At 45.9% G+C, this 16,315-nt stretch overlaps 1 protein-coding gene across 1 annotated transcript in view; it reads right to left on the bottom strand.

Moving 5' to 3' along the window:
• The window catches only part of dnajc6 (DnaJ (Hsp40) homolog, subfamily C, member 6), a 45,857-nt gene extending 36,144 nt beyond the window's left edge, over window positions 1-9,713 (bottom strand). The window contains exon 1 of the mRNA XM_063201812.1: window positions 8,996-9,713. Coding sequence (XP_063057882.1) covers window positions 8,996-9,194 — 199 coding nt within the window. The 5' untranslated portion in view covers window positions 9,195-9,713. The remainder of the gene's footprint in view (window positions 1-8,995) is intronic.
• Window positions 9,714-16,315: the final 6,602 nt, after the last annotated feature.

Raw genomic sequence — 16,315 nt, 5'->3', positions numbered from 1 at the left:
GCAGTACCCTACAGCAGTGTTTCCCAACCAGGGGTACGTGAACCACTAGGGGTACGCGAGCACACCTCAGGGGGTACTTGAAAAAATGAAATAATAACGAATATATGGAGTGTAGTCACATTGGGATAGAGGAACGGATATAGAGCATGAGTGAGGGGGTACTCATCAAATGACAAAATTGCTTGGGGGGTACGCAGGACAAAAAAGGTTGGGAAACACTGCCCTACAGCAGCTGTGCCTGACATGGCATCTTCAGTATTTACGTATATGTAAATGCAGACCAAAGTGATAATGGTCAGATGCCATACCTGAAAGTTAGGCTTTTAGTACAAAAGCACACACATATGTAAGTAAGTAACACACTGCATCTCAAAGATGGTTATGCCAGTATGCTATCCTATCCACTTTGGAGATGGAACGTCAATAAGAGGATACTGAAATTGACAATCAATTGCATTCTTGCCAATTAATTTAATCTTCTGTGTTTGTGTGTGTGTGTGTGTGTGTGTGTGTGTGTGTGTGTGTGTGTGTGTGTGTGTGTGTGTGTGTGTGTGTGTGTGTGTGTGTGTGTGTGTGTGTGTGTGTGTGTGTGTGTGTGTGTGTGTGTGTGTGTGTACTGTAGCTGTGTAGTATATGCATTAGTGCGCTGGTCCATGCTTGTGGTTGCCAGTAGAAAGCGAGAGCAGAGTCTGTGTGGGTAGAGATGTGATGTGCGAGATGTGAGGGAACAGAACAGTCTGTATATGTCAGTGGAAGTCTGTCCGTGCGTCCATTTCGCCCAGTACCAGTGGAGCCTGGAGAGGAGCCAAGCAGCCATCTGACTCATCACAGCCCAGTCCAGACCCACTCAACACAACATGCTCACCCTGCTCACTGACCATGCTCACAGCATAGCATAGCATGTACACACGCACACACACACGCACGCACGCACGCACACGCACGCGCACACGCATGCAAGCATGTTCACATGTGTATGAGCAGTATTTCGCACACACACACACGCACGAACGCACGCACGCACGCACGCACGCACGCACGCACGCACGCACGCACGCACGCACGCACGCAGGCAGGCACACACACACACACACACACACACACACACACACACACACACACACACACACACACACACACACACACACACACACACACACACACACTCTCTCTCTCCCTCCCTCTCTTCCAGAAAATGATTTTAACCAGTACTTCATGTTACAGGTTACTGCTTCAAGTACTATGCTTCAAACCCTCTTTGTATATCAACATAAATATCCAGTCATAACAGCCTCCCAACTCTGAGGTTCACAGTCCTAATTAAGGCCCAAATATATCCTGCCAATCTGTCTGAGAGTTGTACCCTGGGAATTCCTCACGTAGAGGCCTTTGATTTTAGAGCAGCGCTTTTGGGAATAACGCTGCATCAGTTTGAGAACAGCAGCCTCTATATCCCTCTTCACTCGATGTGGTTCCCACTAGTGCTGCACAATATATCAAAAATTTATCTACATCGCGATATCAAGAGTGGCGATATGCGTATCGCGAGAATGAATGAATTATCGCTAACAAGTAAAACATTTCTGTGTAGTCCAATCACTAGCTGTCAACAAATGCATAAGAAGCCCACCATGACCAAAGTCACGGCCTCCACACAGGCCGACATATTAGTGAAAAGAAAAAACTGGGCTATATTTCTAAATATTGTTTAAATATCGTTATCGAGGTATTGCATGCTCCATTTTCTCTGGTATCGTGCAGCCCCCACAGTTCCCATGGTGCTGTTCAGCATAATAAGCTGCCAAGCTAATACAGGTCACATCGGCATACAGCTTTATGTTTGGGCTTGACAAGCCCCATTCTCCCTCAGGAACTCAGGAATATTTCTTCATTATAACCCTCCATCTGTCAAACGCTGCAAGCGAATTAAAATGACACGAAGCTTTGGTGACACAAGAGCTATCTGAAAAAACGGTGGAAGCTCATTGCTTTATATAATATGTATGCTATTTCAAGTCATGTAAGTTATAGTTGTAAACACAACGTAGCCCCATAATGCACGCCGTCCCGTCAATGGAACGCTGTAATAGTCAATGAAATGTTAACTACAATAGTACTACACTGTTATGACACAACACAGGGCCTTTAGTAATGCACTACGACTTGGTCATTGCCTTTCAGCATCAGCAAATTTAAAACCCTGTGTTTTAACAGTTTAAATAGAATAGCTATATTTAAATGTAACTTGAGGCAATGTTGAACATTGTCAAACAAACTCAGCTGCTTTTACAATGCAGTAGAAGAGAAGGAGAGAGAGTCAGAGGAAGACAGTGAGTAGGAGTGGACAGTCCACTCCACCATGTCAAGCCCTTCTACTGTATTTGGAACACTTCTCCTTTCCAATCAACCACCCACTTCAAGACGCCCATATAGAAAGAGGAAGAGGAAAGGGAGAGTTGGCACCGTCCTTAGCAGACCTGCTGATAGCTACAGTGCTTTCACTGTGGTCATGCTGGGTCATCACTGGGCCTGTGGAGGAGGAAGTGAGGGGAGGACGGATGGACGGACGGACGGACGGACATTCCTCTGGAGCAATGGTTCCCAAACTAGGGGCCAGGAGACCCCTAGGGGAGTTGCGGAGGTACTGAATCGGGGGTCGCGTACAAAATAACATTGCTTAAAAACTGGATATCCACAAATTAACAGTTAACAGCTAACAGCCATGGCATTTTTTCCATTAATAGTTTGTCCTCTAATATTGCTAGAAACCCACTGCCAGGCTAAGATGTGGGTCGCAAAAATATTCTTCAGTCCAAAAGGGGGTCCCTGCTGAAAAGGTTTGGGAACCACTGCTCTGGAGTGTCTTGGAGCAGGCCAGCAGGACCTGAGGATCTTTAATAAACCACCAGCCAGGCACGCTGGGGCCCAGTAGGGCAGGGGGTCATGCCCCCCATGGCAGCATCCACAGCACTGCACTGTATTCCCCAACAGTATTGTGAATTAGAAAAGTTCATGCTGTTGCACTGTTGCAAAAAAGTCCAAATGATAATATTTTTAAGTGTTTTAAACTTTATTGGCAATAAGTTTCCAATATTTTTTGGTTTGTTGAACTTGTTGGGTTTTACAGTGTGAAGTTAAAAGCCAGGCCAGGCCATACCACCCATAATACATCAGGATCAGAGGGGGATGTCGGCTGAGGCAAGGAGAGACGGAATTGTTTCCTGATTCATGAACCAGCTGCAGAAGTTCTATGGGTCAACTTAACTTAAGCTGATGGCATTGGGAATATGTTGATGTACGTAATGTATCAGTCCCTATCAAATAAGGATGATACACAAAAATAACTTCATGATGAGTTACCTTTTTTAACAAAAAATATGCAATACAAAAGTAAAATTAAAAAAAAAACAAGAGGACTTTCAAACTAAGCAACATCATCTGTAGGAACAGGCAACAACATCCACCAAAATAATGTGCAATACCTGTGAATATACTGACCGGCCACTTTATTAGGCACACCTTATTCAACTGCCACTTGACACACATTTCTTATCAGCCAATCACATGGCAGCAACAATGCATTTAAGCCTGTACAGCAGCAGAGCATCAGAATGGGGAAGAAAAGTGATTTAAGGGACTTTGAAAGTAGTATGGTTGTTGGTGTCTGACAGGTTGGTCAGAGCATTTCAGAAACTGCTGATCTGCTGGGACACTCACCCACAATAATCTAGTCTAGGGTTTACAGAGAATGGTTCGAAAGAGAGAAAACATCCAGTGAGCGTCAGTTCTGTGGGTGAAAATGCCATGTTGATGCCAGAGGTCAGAGGAAAATGGCCTGGGTTGAGCTGATAGAAAGGTCGTAACTTAATAACTCAAATAACCGCTTGTGACAACCAAGGTATGCACACTGTGTGCCATTCCTGTCAGCTAAAAACAGAAAATTGAGGCTACCGTTTGCACAGGCTCACCAAAATTGGACAGTAAAATATTGGGAAAAAAGTCGCCTGGTCTGATTAGTCTCAATTTCTGCTGCAACACTCACATGCCAGGGTCAGAATTTGGTGTCAACAACATGAAAACATGGACCCTCCTTCCTTGAATCAACGGTTCAGGCTGGTGGTGTGATGGTGTGGGGAATATTTCCTCACACACATTAGAACCCATAGTACCAACTAGATGCACTCTGAGAGTGCCGACCTCCGCCAAGGAAGCTGTTTGATAGAACATTTGACCATGCTACACCCTATCTTTATTCTGCCTTCTTTTTGTGGAGATAGAATGTCAAATGTCAAAATTCGCCCGCAATTCAATTCACGGTCACTAGGGGCGTCTAGATATCATGGTTAGCAATGCTGAAGAATCTTAAAAAGGTCCTGGTTCCGGTTCATGATTCGGTTCAGATCACCACCAGAATTTAATCACTTGCTCCTTGGGTCATTTCCAACAAACCCACAAAGTTTCAGCCAAATCTGACCACAAGCTTTTGAGTTATCCTGCTGACAAACAAACAGACAAACAGACAGGCCCTACCGTGGCTGATATGGTAGGGCACACGTTTACCACTCGGCCGACCCGCGTTCGATTCCCGGTCCGGGTCCTTTGCCGGTCCTTCCCCATCTCTCTCTCCCAGCTCACTTCCTGTCTCTCCTCCTCTATCCTGTCTCACAAAAACCAATAAAGGCTGAAAAGCCCCCCAAAAATACTTTAAACAAGTCCGACAGACGGACAACAGATGCGTCCGTCTATGCCCGTTCTGAACCTTTTTTGTCAAAGAAATTCAGGGGATTTCCGGTGTTCGAGCTGTTGTTTTCTTCTATGGGTGTTGTTTCTTTTGAGTGGTGACACTGTGTGTAGTCTAACACTGAACATAGCAAAATCTGCAAATGTCTCGTGCCTTCCTATTTTTTTGTGCTCCGCTTGATGTTACTGACCATGAAGAGTTTGTTGAGTGGTGCTTGACAGTTATCCTCCTTATCTGAAGACGTTGTGTGAATGTTTAGGAACTCGCCTAGTGCACATGGCACACATGGATGGAATATGCATACAGACTTCTGTGCTTCTGCAGTTGTGTCAGAATGCAATCAGTCAGCTGCGTAGCCGGTTTGCTAACCATTATGATAGACGTTTTGGCTTGCACGCATGAGCTCCAGGCCAAAACTGAGCTCTGCCACCCTACCGAACGACTGCCACCTTGTGGACACAAGAGGGAATCACAATTCAGAAATGCATCACGGGCGGACGGACGGAGGGACCAACGGTTGTTGCTCTACCTCAGTGTTTCTCAAAAGGGGTGCCGGGGCACCCTGGGGTGCCGCGGGCCCCCCTCAGGGGTGCCGCAGAAATGTGGCTGATAAATAAATTATGTAATAATTATAATATAATACATATTTGTCTAAATTGATAAGTTAATGCTAGTCATGAGATCTTTCATCTGCCATTTACACGCAATAAAGCAGATATAGGTCGCCCCAGTCAGCTTCAACTTCGAACATAGGTCGTGTGGCGTCTCCAAATGTGTTACTTTTCTAAGTTTGTGTGTTATCTGATGTGATGCCATGTTACGGCTTGTTGGTTTGGGGTGCCTTGAAATTTTTCATTAATTGAAAGGGTGCCTCACCTGAAAAAAGGTTGAGAAACACTGCTCTACCTCATCATATATAGTGTGGTGCTGCTGGAAAGAAAAATGTGCTTTCCTGACTTTAAATATGGCCTAAATAAACAATTTAATCTTAGTTTGATATCTACCTGTGTGTTTGCTTGATAATAATTAGAATTTAGATTTGTTTGCTCCATTTGTTTTTGCTTGATCTGCACCTTTAATCAGAAAAACAGCATCCATGTAGTCATATTCAGGAGTATACAGCCTTTGACACATAGAATAACATAGTAAGACTTAAAACATTCATGTATGGTGTATGTTGTGCCTACTCTTTTAGTGTGAATTACAGTAAAGCTGCAAAATGCACAGTGAAAAAGCACTCAGTAGTCTCGTGGCAGGACATCAGAAAAGGCCAAGCAGTACAGGCAGGGTGGCCCTTCCTCTGGGGGGGTCCCGGTAGAGGGGGGAGGGGAGTGCCACACAGGGCTTCCGGGTGGACCACAGCACAAGAGACTTCCTGTGTGAGAGCAAGGGGAGCTGGTGGAGCAAAAGCGGCCCAAGGGACATGAAAGGTTCAGGCACAGAGGGTGCACACACAGTCGATTTTGCAGTGTGGCCCTTGTTATAAATTTGCAGTTACCAGAATGGCATTCATCAAGTTGTGCTGTAATGTCATTGTAGTACTATTGTAGTAAAGTCGTCAATGACTGTGTTTCATTGGCGAAATGGTATAAATTATAAGGCTACTTGCACACCAAATACGGTCTAAAGAGCTGTGTTAACCCGTGAAGACACTTTATAAATTTGCTGTTACCAGCAGGGCAATGACCAAGTCGTTGTGCTTTACTAAAGGCCCTGTGTTATGTCAGTATATACTATTGTAGTACTATCTGGTAGTTCACTTTTCAATGACTATTACAGCGTGCCACTGGAGGTACGGTGTGCATTACAGCGGAATTCACCTTTTAAACAATATTGTGCCCTATCTCAGTATTTGACCACAGTATAACAGGGGATTGTGCATCATCTGATTTTCAGTACCAGTCTTCTGTAGATTGTATTTGGTCTTACTCTTTTGGTGTTGAATTAGCTCTGCAAAATGTCCTGTGGAGAATCTCTGATGATCTCACAGACGGCACCACACAAGCGCTTTCATCCTCACCAACGCCACCACTGACAGCACAGGTCACGACAGCTGCAATGTTGTGATGTGAGTGTGTGTATGTGTACGTTTTGGGGATATGTGTGTGTGTGTATGTGTGTGTGTGTGTGTGTGTGTGTGTGTGTGTGTGTGTGTGTGTGTGTGTGTGTGTGTGTGTGTGTGTGTGTGTGTGTGTATGTGTGTGAGTGTGTGTGTGAACGTTGTAGGTATGTGGGGGTTGTGTGTGCATGTGCATACATTGTGCATACACAGTATGGGTTTTGTGAGCGTGTACGTGCGTGTAAGTGTGTGTGTGTGTGTGTGTGTGAGAGAGAGAGAGAGAGAGAGAGAGAGAGAGAGAGAGAGAGAGAGAGAGAGAGAGAGAGAGAGAGAGAGAGAGTGTACTCTGTGGATATATGTGGGTTTTATGCGCGTGTGAGTGTGCACCTTGTAGGTATGTGTGGGATTGGCGTATGTGGGTTTTGTGTGTGTCTTGCAGTTGTCGTTGCTGTGTGTATTGCCTCTGTTTGAATACATGTGCCAATAGGCTACTACTGTACGATAGCGTGCATGCACGTAGTATATGTATGCATGTGTGCCTTAAGCTTACTGCATACTGTATTTCCTGCTGATGTAAGACATGCCCTTGTAGTAGCCTCATGGACAGATCAACCTCACAAGCACAATCATCACAGTCGCACAAGCAAGCACACAATGAATAAATAAATAAACAAATAAGCTCCAAATAAGCAAATAAGCTCCATTCAACAACTTTCCCTCCCTCCTCATCTCTAGCCTCCTAGTTCCACTGAATATCACACCACACCTGGGCCTTTGTCTACCCAGTGTGTGTGTGTGTGTGTGTGTGTGTGTGTGTGCATGCGTGCGTGCGTGCGTGTCACAGGACCCGAGTCTGCCTGCTGAATTATGGATTGAGCACAAGGCAAGCGGGCACAAACCAGGAGCCACCGGTGCCTGTAGCAACCCTCAGCAGCTACAGTAGCATTTACGTGGCAGGTTTTTATGCAACCCCTGTATTTTGGACCCAGACGGAAATAAATACAGACAGCATGATGTCTGTTTGTTTTACAGTCCGAACCGTTCCTTTAGGTCTTTTTTCTATCTGTGATAAAGACTGTGCACAGCTGTGTAAAATGTGCCTATGAGGACAAAATTACACTATTGGTAATAAATGCAGTATGGGTTAATAACTTCTTTTAATTGTAGATGAATCACACTACAAAGGAACGTGACTCTATTAAGGGGCTCTGTCTAGCAGACTGTTTAAATACACCTAGTGTAAGAACTGTTCTACCACTCTACAATGGGGTAACAACAACTGCACACACAGGTAGCCTGTAGCTCTAGAGCAGCTAACATGATAACCTGAGGAGCAAGGAGCACTGCTCGTCTATGTGACTGACTAGCCCAAAACAGAGTGCAAGTGGCAAAGCAAGCAGCAGCGAGACAAAGCTGTAGTAGGGCATTACTGGATTGCTGGAGCATTGCAGATGGCAAATGAAACAGCCTCCGGGTGTTGGGCTACTCTATGTCATCTAAGGGCGCAGCAACCTCTCAGGCATATTTTCCCATCCCCATCCCTTTCATCTTGTATCTCTCCTTCCTTCCACCCTTCCCTCTGCCTCTCTCTCCTTGCTCACTGTCATTTCATCGGTTCTGCTTGCTTGCTATCGGACCACTGCAGCGGGCCAAGGCAAGAAGCTAACGTTAGCAGTCTGTGTGTCACCCCACCATAACACGCCACTAGGATGTAGGCTACCCAAAATGAACAAACCCTATTCCATCAGACACACCTGCTCAACAACAATGGTAGCCCGTTTCGTTGCGCTGTTAACCTCATCACGTCCTTGTCAGTGTGTGAAGGCGTGCTAGCCCGATATAACTGCGGGAGGCTTATGCCAAATGATATGTTATTTCCAGTAACGCACATATGTTGCTTGTAGAGGGTAGCCTATTTGCCCTTCTTGCGCGGCGCATTCTTGTATTGTAACACACCGTCCCATCATTCACATGCTTGAATTACGCAGCACAGTAGCCTACGCTACCCGACCACGCAGTCTGGTGTGTAGCCTACATGAGTAGAGGATTGATGAAAAAAAAGTAGTACATGCACATTTACACTACTACCACACACACACGCGCGCATCTCTCTGCGCACAAGAACTGCCAACACCCAACACTAGTCGTGCTGGGGCTAATCGACAACACGCGCCTCTGCTCATCATATCGCTTACCTGAACTGTCCATGGTGCTGTATTCGTCCAGTCGCGCGGGGCCTGCCTTGGTGCCGAGGGTAACCGCCGCCGTCAAGCCACCGCCGAACGGTCCTCCGCCTCGTCCTCCGCTACTGAAGTCTCCGCTGCTGTCGACCAACTGCAAAGATTCATATCCATCGTAACTGGTCTTTTTCTTGTAGCCACTTAGCAGGCTCATGGACTCAGCGAATGCAGCGACACGAGAATTCGCATAGAAATCAAGAAAGAAGTCAACGCAAAAGCTAGAGGGTTATTTCTGAGGGGAAGCACATGTCCCGTTGAAGGATTCCTGAGCATGAAAACGACCCAGCCTGCGGTGCGGTGTATTTTCAACGTCCTCTCATTCCTAGCAAGCGAAAAGCCAGGTTTGACATCAAGGGCCGCATTTAGTCTACTACGCTGAGCACACACTCACACGCACTCGCAGACAGCAGCCAGTCCCCAACCGAGTTAACGGGTCCTTTCAGCCTCCCGGTTGGCTCGAAACCAATCCCGACAATACCATGTCGGCAGTAGGAGACCGAGGATTGCCTGCTCCATTGTTCCCGGAGATGATGTAATATCACCAGGCGGGTTGTAAATATTATTACTACATGTAGGCCTATAATTGTATTTCACAAACATCGCATCTGGCCAAATATACCAGCATTTTAGTGCAATAACAATAATTTGGGGGGAAAAAAAATTGAAAATGATATGAAATGTTGGATATTGCACACACAATAATCATATGGTGATATTATGTTCATGCACATGTTCATATTCAAACACATTAACATACGAGAAACACAAACAAAACACATGTCACAAACACTTGCGCATGTACAGTACAGTGTACAGTATAGGCTCAGTTATTTCTTTGTCGGAGGCAGATACAAATACCATCGTCTGTGTTGAGGGCACCGGCATGACAATCAGAGCTCTGTTTGTGCCTTTTCCGGGGGCTAGGATTACAGAGGAGCAAGCCTGGAGAGAGTGTTGGCCCTCTATATGAGCCTTAGCTGTGATGCAGCACAGCAGTAGCAGGCAGCACATAATGTGTTGTCAGCGGAACCAACTCCAGCATCCAGACTGTATCCCCCCCACCACCACCCCGGGGAGGCAGATTTACCTCCTAAGTCATGCCATGCAACTCTCCATTCATTTTAAGGGACCACCACATGCTTCTTTCCTGGGCCTGAGAGCCAGGCAACTACTGGGCCCGGATTCTTTCTCGCTGAAGAGAGAATGCCGGGGCAACTCTGGCGGAAGGAGGGAGGGAGGGAGAGAGGAAGGGAGAAGCGGAGAGACTGAGGGAGGGAGGGAGCAGGAAGCTGGAGAGAGAGAGAGAGAGAGAGAGAGAGAGAGAGAGAGAGAGAGAGAGAGAGAGAGAGAGAGAGAGAGAGACGGAGAGTGGCAAACAGAGAAAGCGAGCGACTGAGACAGAGAGTGCAAGAAAGAGAGGGGGACGAATCAAGAATGTGGCATGGGGAAATGCCCCCATAGTGAGAGTGGAATGGCAATATTGTGCCCGCCAGACTCACTGCCATCCCGGGGCTGCGCTAAGTCACAAGAGACAAGAAGACTACAGTGGTTCAAACACTCCCTGCATGAGGCCAGGAAATGAAACCACGGGGAGAATAACCAAGACTCTGCCCCATATATTACACTGCTTATAGCTTACACTCTTATCTGGTGTGACTGGCAGTGAATAGGGCCGTTTCATGGCTTTTGCGGGCCCTTGGCAAAGAGGGACTTGGGCCATTTACCCTGCCATCTTGTCTTCGAACTACTGGGGTGGGGCCACCTCAATTGATATTTCAATATCAGTAGCACTATTGCATTTAGAGAGGCACTGCCACCACTCACAAAGTTGTTATTACTGTCATTTAAATACAAGTACATAACCGGTCATCAACATGACGCAGGCAGGGATGTCAAACTCAGGCCCGGGGGCCAAATCTGACCTGCAGAGTCATTTTATTTTATTTTGCTTGCAAGATTATTTTAAATCTGTATTAAAGTTGGCCCACAAACTCCATTAATGTATAGTGTATGAATATGACATTTGGTGTGTCACAGGAATATGAGAGGACCCAGGGCCCCAGGCCAATGAAACAGCTCACACTGATATGTCCTGATATGTCCCAATGTGCAGGCACATTTGGATGGCCATATGGGAAAGAGTGTGTGTGAAATTTATGCTTGCACAATTTGAATACATTTTTAAAACAAATATTGAGTTCGGCCCACGACTTCGTTCCAGATTTCGATTTTGGCCCTCAGTCAATTTGAGTTTGATACCCCTGGCATGGGGGCTCACTTTCAGTTGGGGTCCCTAGGCTATTGCCTAGTTTGTTTGCCTGGTTGTGACAGGCCTGGCAGTGAATTAGGTGTGGGCACAGGGAGAGTTCCCCCTGAGGCAGCAATGGGCCAGGGTTAGGCGCCCTTCCTCAAGGACACCTCAGCCATGGAGGAGGCTGAGCAATAGTACTGAGCCACTGCTGTGTTTCTCACAGACCCAGTGCCAATGTGTGGTGCGAGCCTGCCCAGTGCAAGTGTTGTGTGTGTACCCCAATTGACCTGGACGTGTGTGTCTGTGTGTGTGTGTGTGTGTGTGTGTGTGTGTGTGTGTGTGTGTGTGTGTGTGTGTGTGTGTGTGTGTGTGTGTGTGTGTGTGTGTGTGTGTGTGTGTGTGTGTGTGTGTGTGTGCCTGTCTGTCTTTAAGAATCAGCAACATGGTCTCAGACTCAGCTCATCAGTATATGACACAGGCCTCACTATATAATGTCAAAGGTTCTCACTTCATCACATCATATCTCTCTTTGTGTTGCATAGTGTCACCACTGGGAATAGCATGTTTCAGTGACCGTTAAATTTAGGCAAAAGTTTAGGTGTAGGTGCAGGCAGACTGGCCTTATAAATAATGGCACACCATGGCAGTCATGGGTAAGCGGTTAGGGCGACAGACATATTGCCGGTTCGACTCCCAACCCGCCAGGTTGGTGGGGGGAAGAATTAACCTGTGCTCTCCCCCAACCTCCTCCATGACTGAGGTACCCTGAGCATGGTACCGTCCCGCTACACTGCTCCCTTGGGGCGCCATTGGGGGCTGCCCCCTTGCCCGGATGAGGCATAAATGCAGTGTTGTTGTGTGCATTGTGCACTTGTGTACTCTGGAGTGCTAAGACGCAATGACAGTGGGAGTTGGCGTTTTCCAGGTGGGCTTTCACTTCACTTTGCTATCAGAATGGGAACCTATGGCGTCATATGTTGAGCCCTGGCCATAAACATACTTTTGGCATCATACATTAACATGTTGGTTGTGAATTGGAATGATCGCTTTGTGAAAAAATACAGTTTTTTTAGGCTGACCAAAAGGGTGCCGGTGTCCGTTCCAGTTACTAGTTACGGAACAAAAGTGCTTACCTGCAAACTACCTGCGTTCATACCGGGCTCTGAACTATTCCATATGTGACCATTTCACCCAGATGAACCTGCTGACATCCACATTGTCATCATGGTTCGCAAAAAAACAACAACATATTTGTCGGTTTGCATCACAAACCAACATTTCGGTTTCTGAACGCCCAGACTGGCGGCGTAAACATGCCCGCCGTTTCAGCATTAAGTGCAGGAACAGGCACCTGCACGGTTTGTCAGCCTGAACGAACCCAAATAGCATAAATCATTTTGTGGTGCTTGGGTTCCATTCTGTGGTGCTACGCCGCAGAATAGTCAATGTATGGTAAACACTACTCCCCCCCACCTTCATGCTCCTCTATTGGCACATCAATAACATTTGAGATCCCCAAGTAGGCTACTGTTTCTTGCTTGCTGGTTTATTGCTTAATCTATTCCGATGTACAGTCTGCTTATACTTCCCAAAAGGTTGATTATCTGATTGTCTGCAGTGTTCAACAAAATGCTAATAACTACAGTACATCTATCAGCCTCGTGAGGAATTAAAATGTCTTTTGAACATTTCAGTTATAGCAAAGAAGGGTACTGCATTAGTGCATGAAACATAGGTACAGTAAGGCTGTTGTTTAAAACACCATTCACTTATTTCCCAAGCCACAACTGTATCACTGAGCAGGGAAGTCAGCTCCCAAACGTAATGAAATCCAGAGCCCTGAAGTTCGGAGTAATGGGCTGTCAGACCAATGGGCCGACCATGGCCTGGGATGGGCCCATCCTTTTGACCATGTCAATCTAGCAAAGATGCCTATACGAAGTTCATATCACATAAAGGGGATCGCATAAAGAGGCATTTTATAGATTCAGGTTAAAGCCCCTCTGATAACAGAGATTTCAAGGCAACTTTGCCAGACCAACGCTGGAAGAGCTTTGTAGGCTCCGTAGCGGAACAGGGCCCCGAGACAATACATTGATATCCCCACGCCCCGAAAACAGCCTTTCAATGTCATTATATAGGACCCCCACCACCAATATGGGATTACCCCCCTGGGCCCAGGCGCAAATCCCCTGCCATCTTTCATCTGATTTTGTCCAGAGTCCGGCAGCCAAAGCTGTCAGTGATCCTGCACTGAGGCGATGTGGCTCATCATGCTGAGGTTAATATGCCACCAGTTTAACAAGAGGTTGTTGTTTAACATGGATCTTGTGACAGGTCACAGCTCTTCAAGCCCATAAACAGCATTCTGCAAGGCAATCAACCAAACCAACCAAACTATAAAAATGTGACGGATTGTGTCATTCACATTTCCTTGGTTAATTAAATGCATACTACAGTACTATAACACTTTGTTGTGCTGGCTAGTGTTCCCAAATTTATAACAGGACTATAGGGATGCCGCCCACTCATGTGCACACACTTGCACCAGGAACGAGTTAGATAGAAATGCTTCAGTTTCACCCAGTAGGCTATCCCATGTAGGGGGTTGGGCAGCTTTGCTTGAAGATTATATGGGTGTCTTTACTGCTTTATTGACATGAAGAATTTTAAGGAGTGTGGGGGATGGGATAGCATATATAGGTGGGTTATGATTGCTTGAATTTTTATATGAGTAGCGGTAGTCATCATGCTGCTTATTCAATGGCTCAGGTTGCTAAAATGCTTGTTTAACAGTATTGTGACACAACACACACAGCAACCATACCCAAGAAGATGGGTTCTGGACATTTGTAATAAGACTGAGAATTCCATCAATGGATAGGGATATGAGAGAGAGAGAGAGAGAGAGAGAGAGAGAGAGAGAGAGAGAGAGAGAGAGAGAGAGAGAGAGAGAGAGAGAGAGAGAGAGAGAGAGAGAGAGAAGAAGAAGAAGAAGAAGAAGAAGAAGAAGAAGAAGAAGAAGAAGAAGAAGAAGAAGAAGAAAACCCTCCTAAGTATGGGTGTAATTTTATGTGTGAATGGTGGGGACATACAAACATAATGCAAAAATATTATACCTGAACAATTTGATCTATTAATGTCCACACACCTAGCCTGGGCGAATAGCCGACTGTTGACTCAAGATTCAAGATTCAAGATTCAAGATTAGTTTATTACGTCTTATTATAGGTTTGAAGCCTATAAAGAGTAAAAATTGTTGTGTTTTTCTTGTGTCCTCAAAAAGATTTTAAAAATAAAAATAAAAAAGAGGGGGGGGGGGGTGGAATAAAGTGCAAAGAAAGTGCCTTGTTGTCTTCAGCATGAATTCAGTAATCTTATTGCTTGGTGGAAGAAACTACTTTGGAGTCTGGTAGTATGAGATTTCAGGCTTCTGTACCGTTTCCCAGATGGTAACATAGTAAACAGTCCATGGTTGGGGTGACTAGGATCAGCCAAGATTTTCTTTGCCTTCCTGATGCTCCTTCCCTCAAATAGCTCCAGTATGGAGGGTAAGTCACAGCCGCATATATTCTGAGCTGTACGCACAACCCTCTGTAGAGCTCTCCTGTTGGCTCGAGAGCAGTTCCCATACCATGCAGTAATGGTCCCCGTCAATCATGTGCGGAGCCGAAATCTTTGGCTGGAGTAGGCCTACATGGATGGCGTCGCCAGGCTACCACACACCACTTTCCAAGCCAAACCTACACATTTGCTCCTAAGTGAACCACAGTGACTACACCAAAGGAGGACGTCAGTAACGGCCTATGTTGTGCTGTGATGCGCATTCCAGCAACACTGGATGCTGCTGTTGGCAGAAGAAATGCCGCAACTTAAATATTGCAAACCAATCAAACGCAATGCCGCTATTACACTGGTGGAGGTTGTCATCTACCTTCTGCATCTAAACAATATTGCCAAAAGCAAACAGAGGAAAAAAGAAGCCGCAACATTGGCCAGCAGGTGCATGTGCGTGAGGATGCGCTGCGCTGACATCATGGCTACCCAAGTCCCACCTCTTCCACCGCGACCATTGGCTAGCTTCCTAGTCACCTAGTCAGCAAATCCCCCAATGGAGAAGAGGATAAGATAAGCTGACGCGCTTCATCCGTGGTGTTAGAATATAAACCTTACTTCCGTTTTCTTCTATATTTCTAATGTGTATATAATTTTCCTTTCCATCAAGCGTGAAACATGTTGCCATGAGCAATGAAATAGCAAATAGTGCCAAGAGTGTCGTTTGGCCCGTCTCATATCCACGACAAAACGGCGCTCACATCCTGAAATAACCTCGCAAGGTGTCGGACTGTTGACTGCATCCTCAGTCCACAATCTTATAATAAACATCACAATCATCGATGGACTTCCGTCAATAGGCTACCAGAAGTATAGAGAAGAACGCATAAATTCCAAAACATCCTAAGTTACAACTATGAGTCCCGCCATTAAAACAGAGTGACTAGGATACCCTTGACAGTGGGCCTTATACTAGAGATAAACTAAACATAATAACCGCCAAGATACGTTTAATCGGCAATCGTAATTCGGTGGCCATTCAGTAATTATCTCAATCAGACGTGGCGGCAAAAACATAGGAGCCTTGCATTGTCACGTCATGATTTACATAGCTCACAAGAACAGCGCATCCTGCATCCGTGCATTCATTCAAGATGGTAAAGGCGGCGTGTTATGTAATGCATTAAACGTCAACCACAAACACATGACACAGTTTTCTCAAGGCGCGTAAACACATCTAAATGCGCACTCCATTATATTGGAAAGCAAGTGCTAAAGGAAGCGGCTCATTCTCCCTTACCTTGGAGAGCGCAGTCTTTCATTCTCTCGAGAGCGCTGTTTTCAGCTGTGGTGCTGGTAGGCTACAGTAGGAGGAAGCCCAGCTGATCACAGAATATGCTGACCTTTGATGTGTCATTCACTGCCGGCCACAGTTCACACCGGCGCCTGCTCAATTGAATACCTCGTCC

This window comes from Engraulis encrasicolus, chromosome 6 (genome assembly GCF_034702125.1).
Source record: "Engraulis encrasicolus isolate BLACKSEA-1 chromosome 6, IST_EnEncr_1.0, whole genome shotgun sequence".
Classification (NCBI taxonomy): domain Eukaryota; kingdom Metazoa; phylum Chordata; class Actinopteri; order Clupeiformes; family Engraulidae; genus Engraulis; species Engraulis encrasicolus.
Note: the sequence above shows the minus strand (reverse complement) of the source record. Positions and strands in the feature narration are given on the sequence as shown.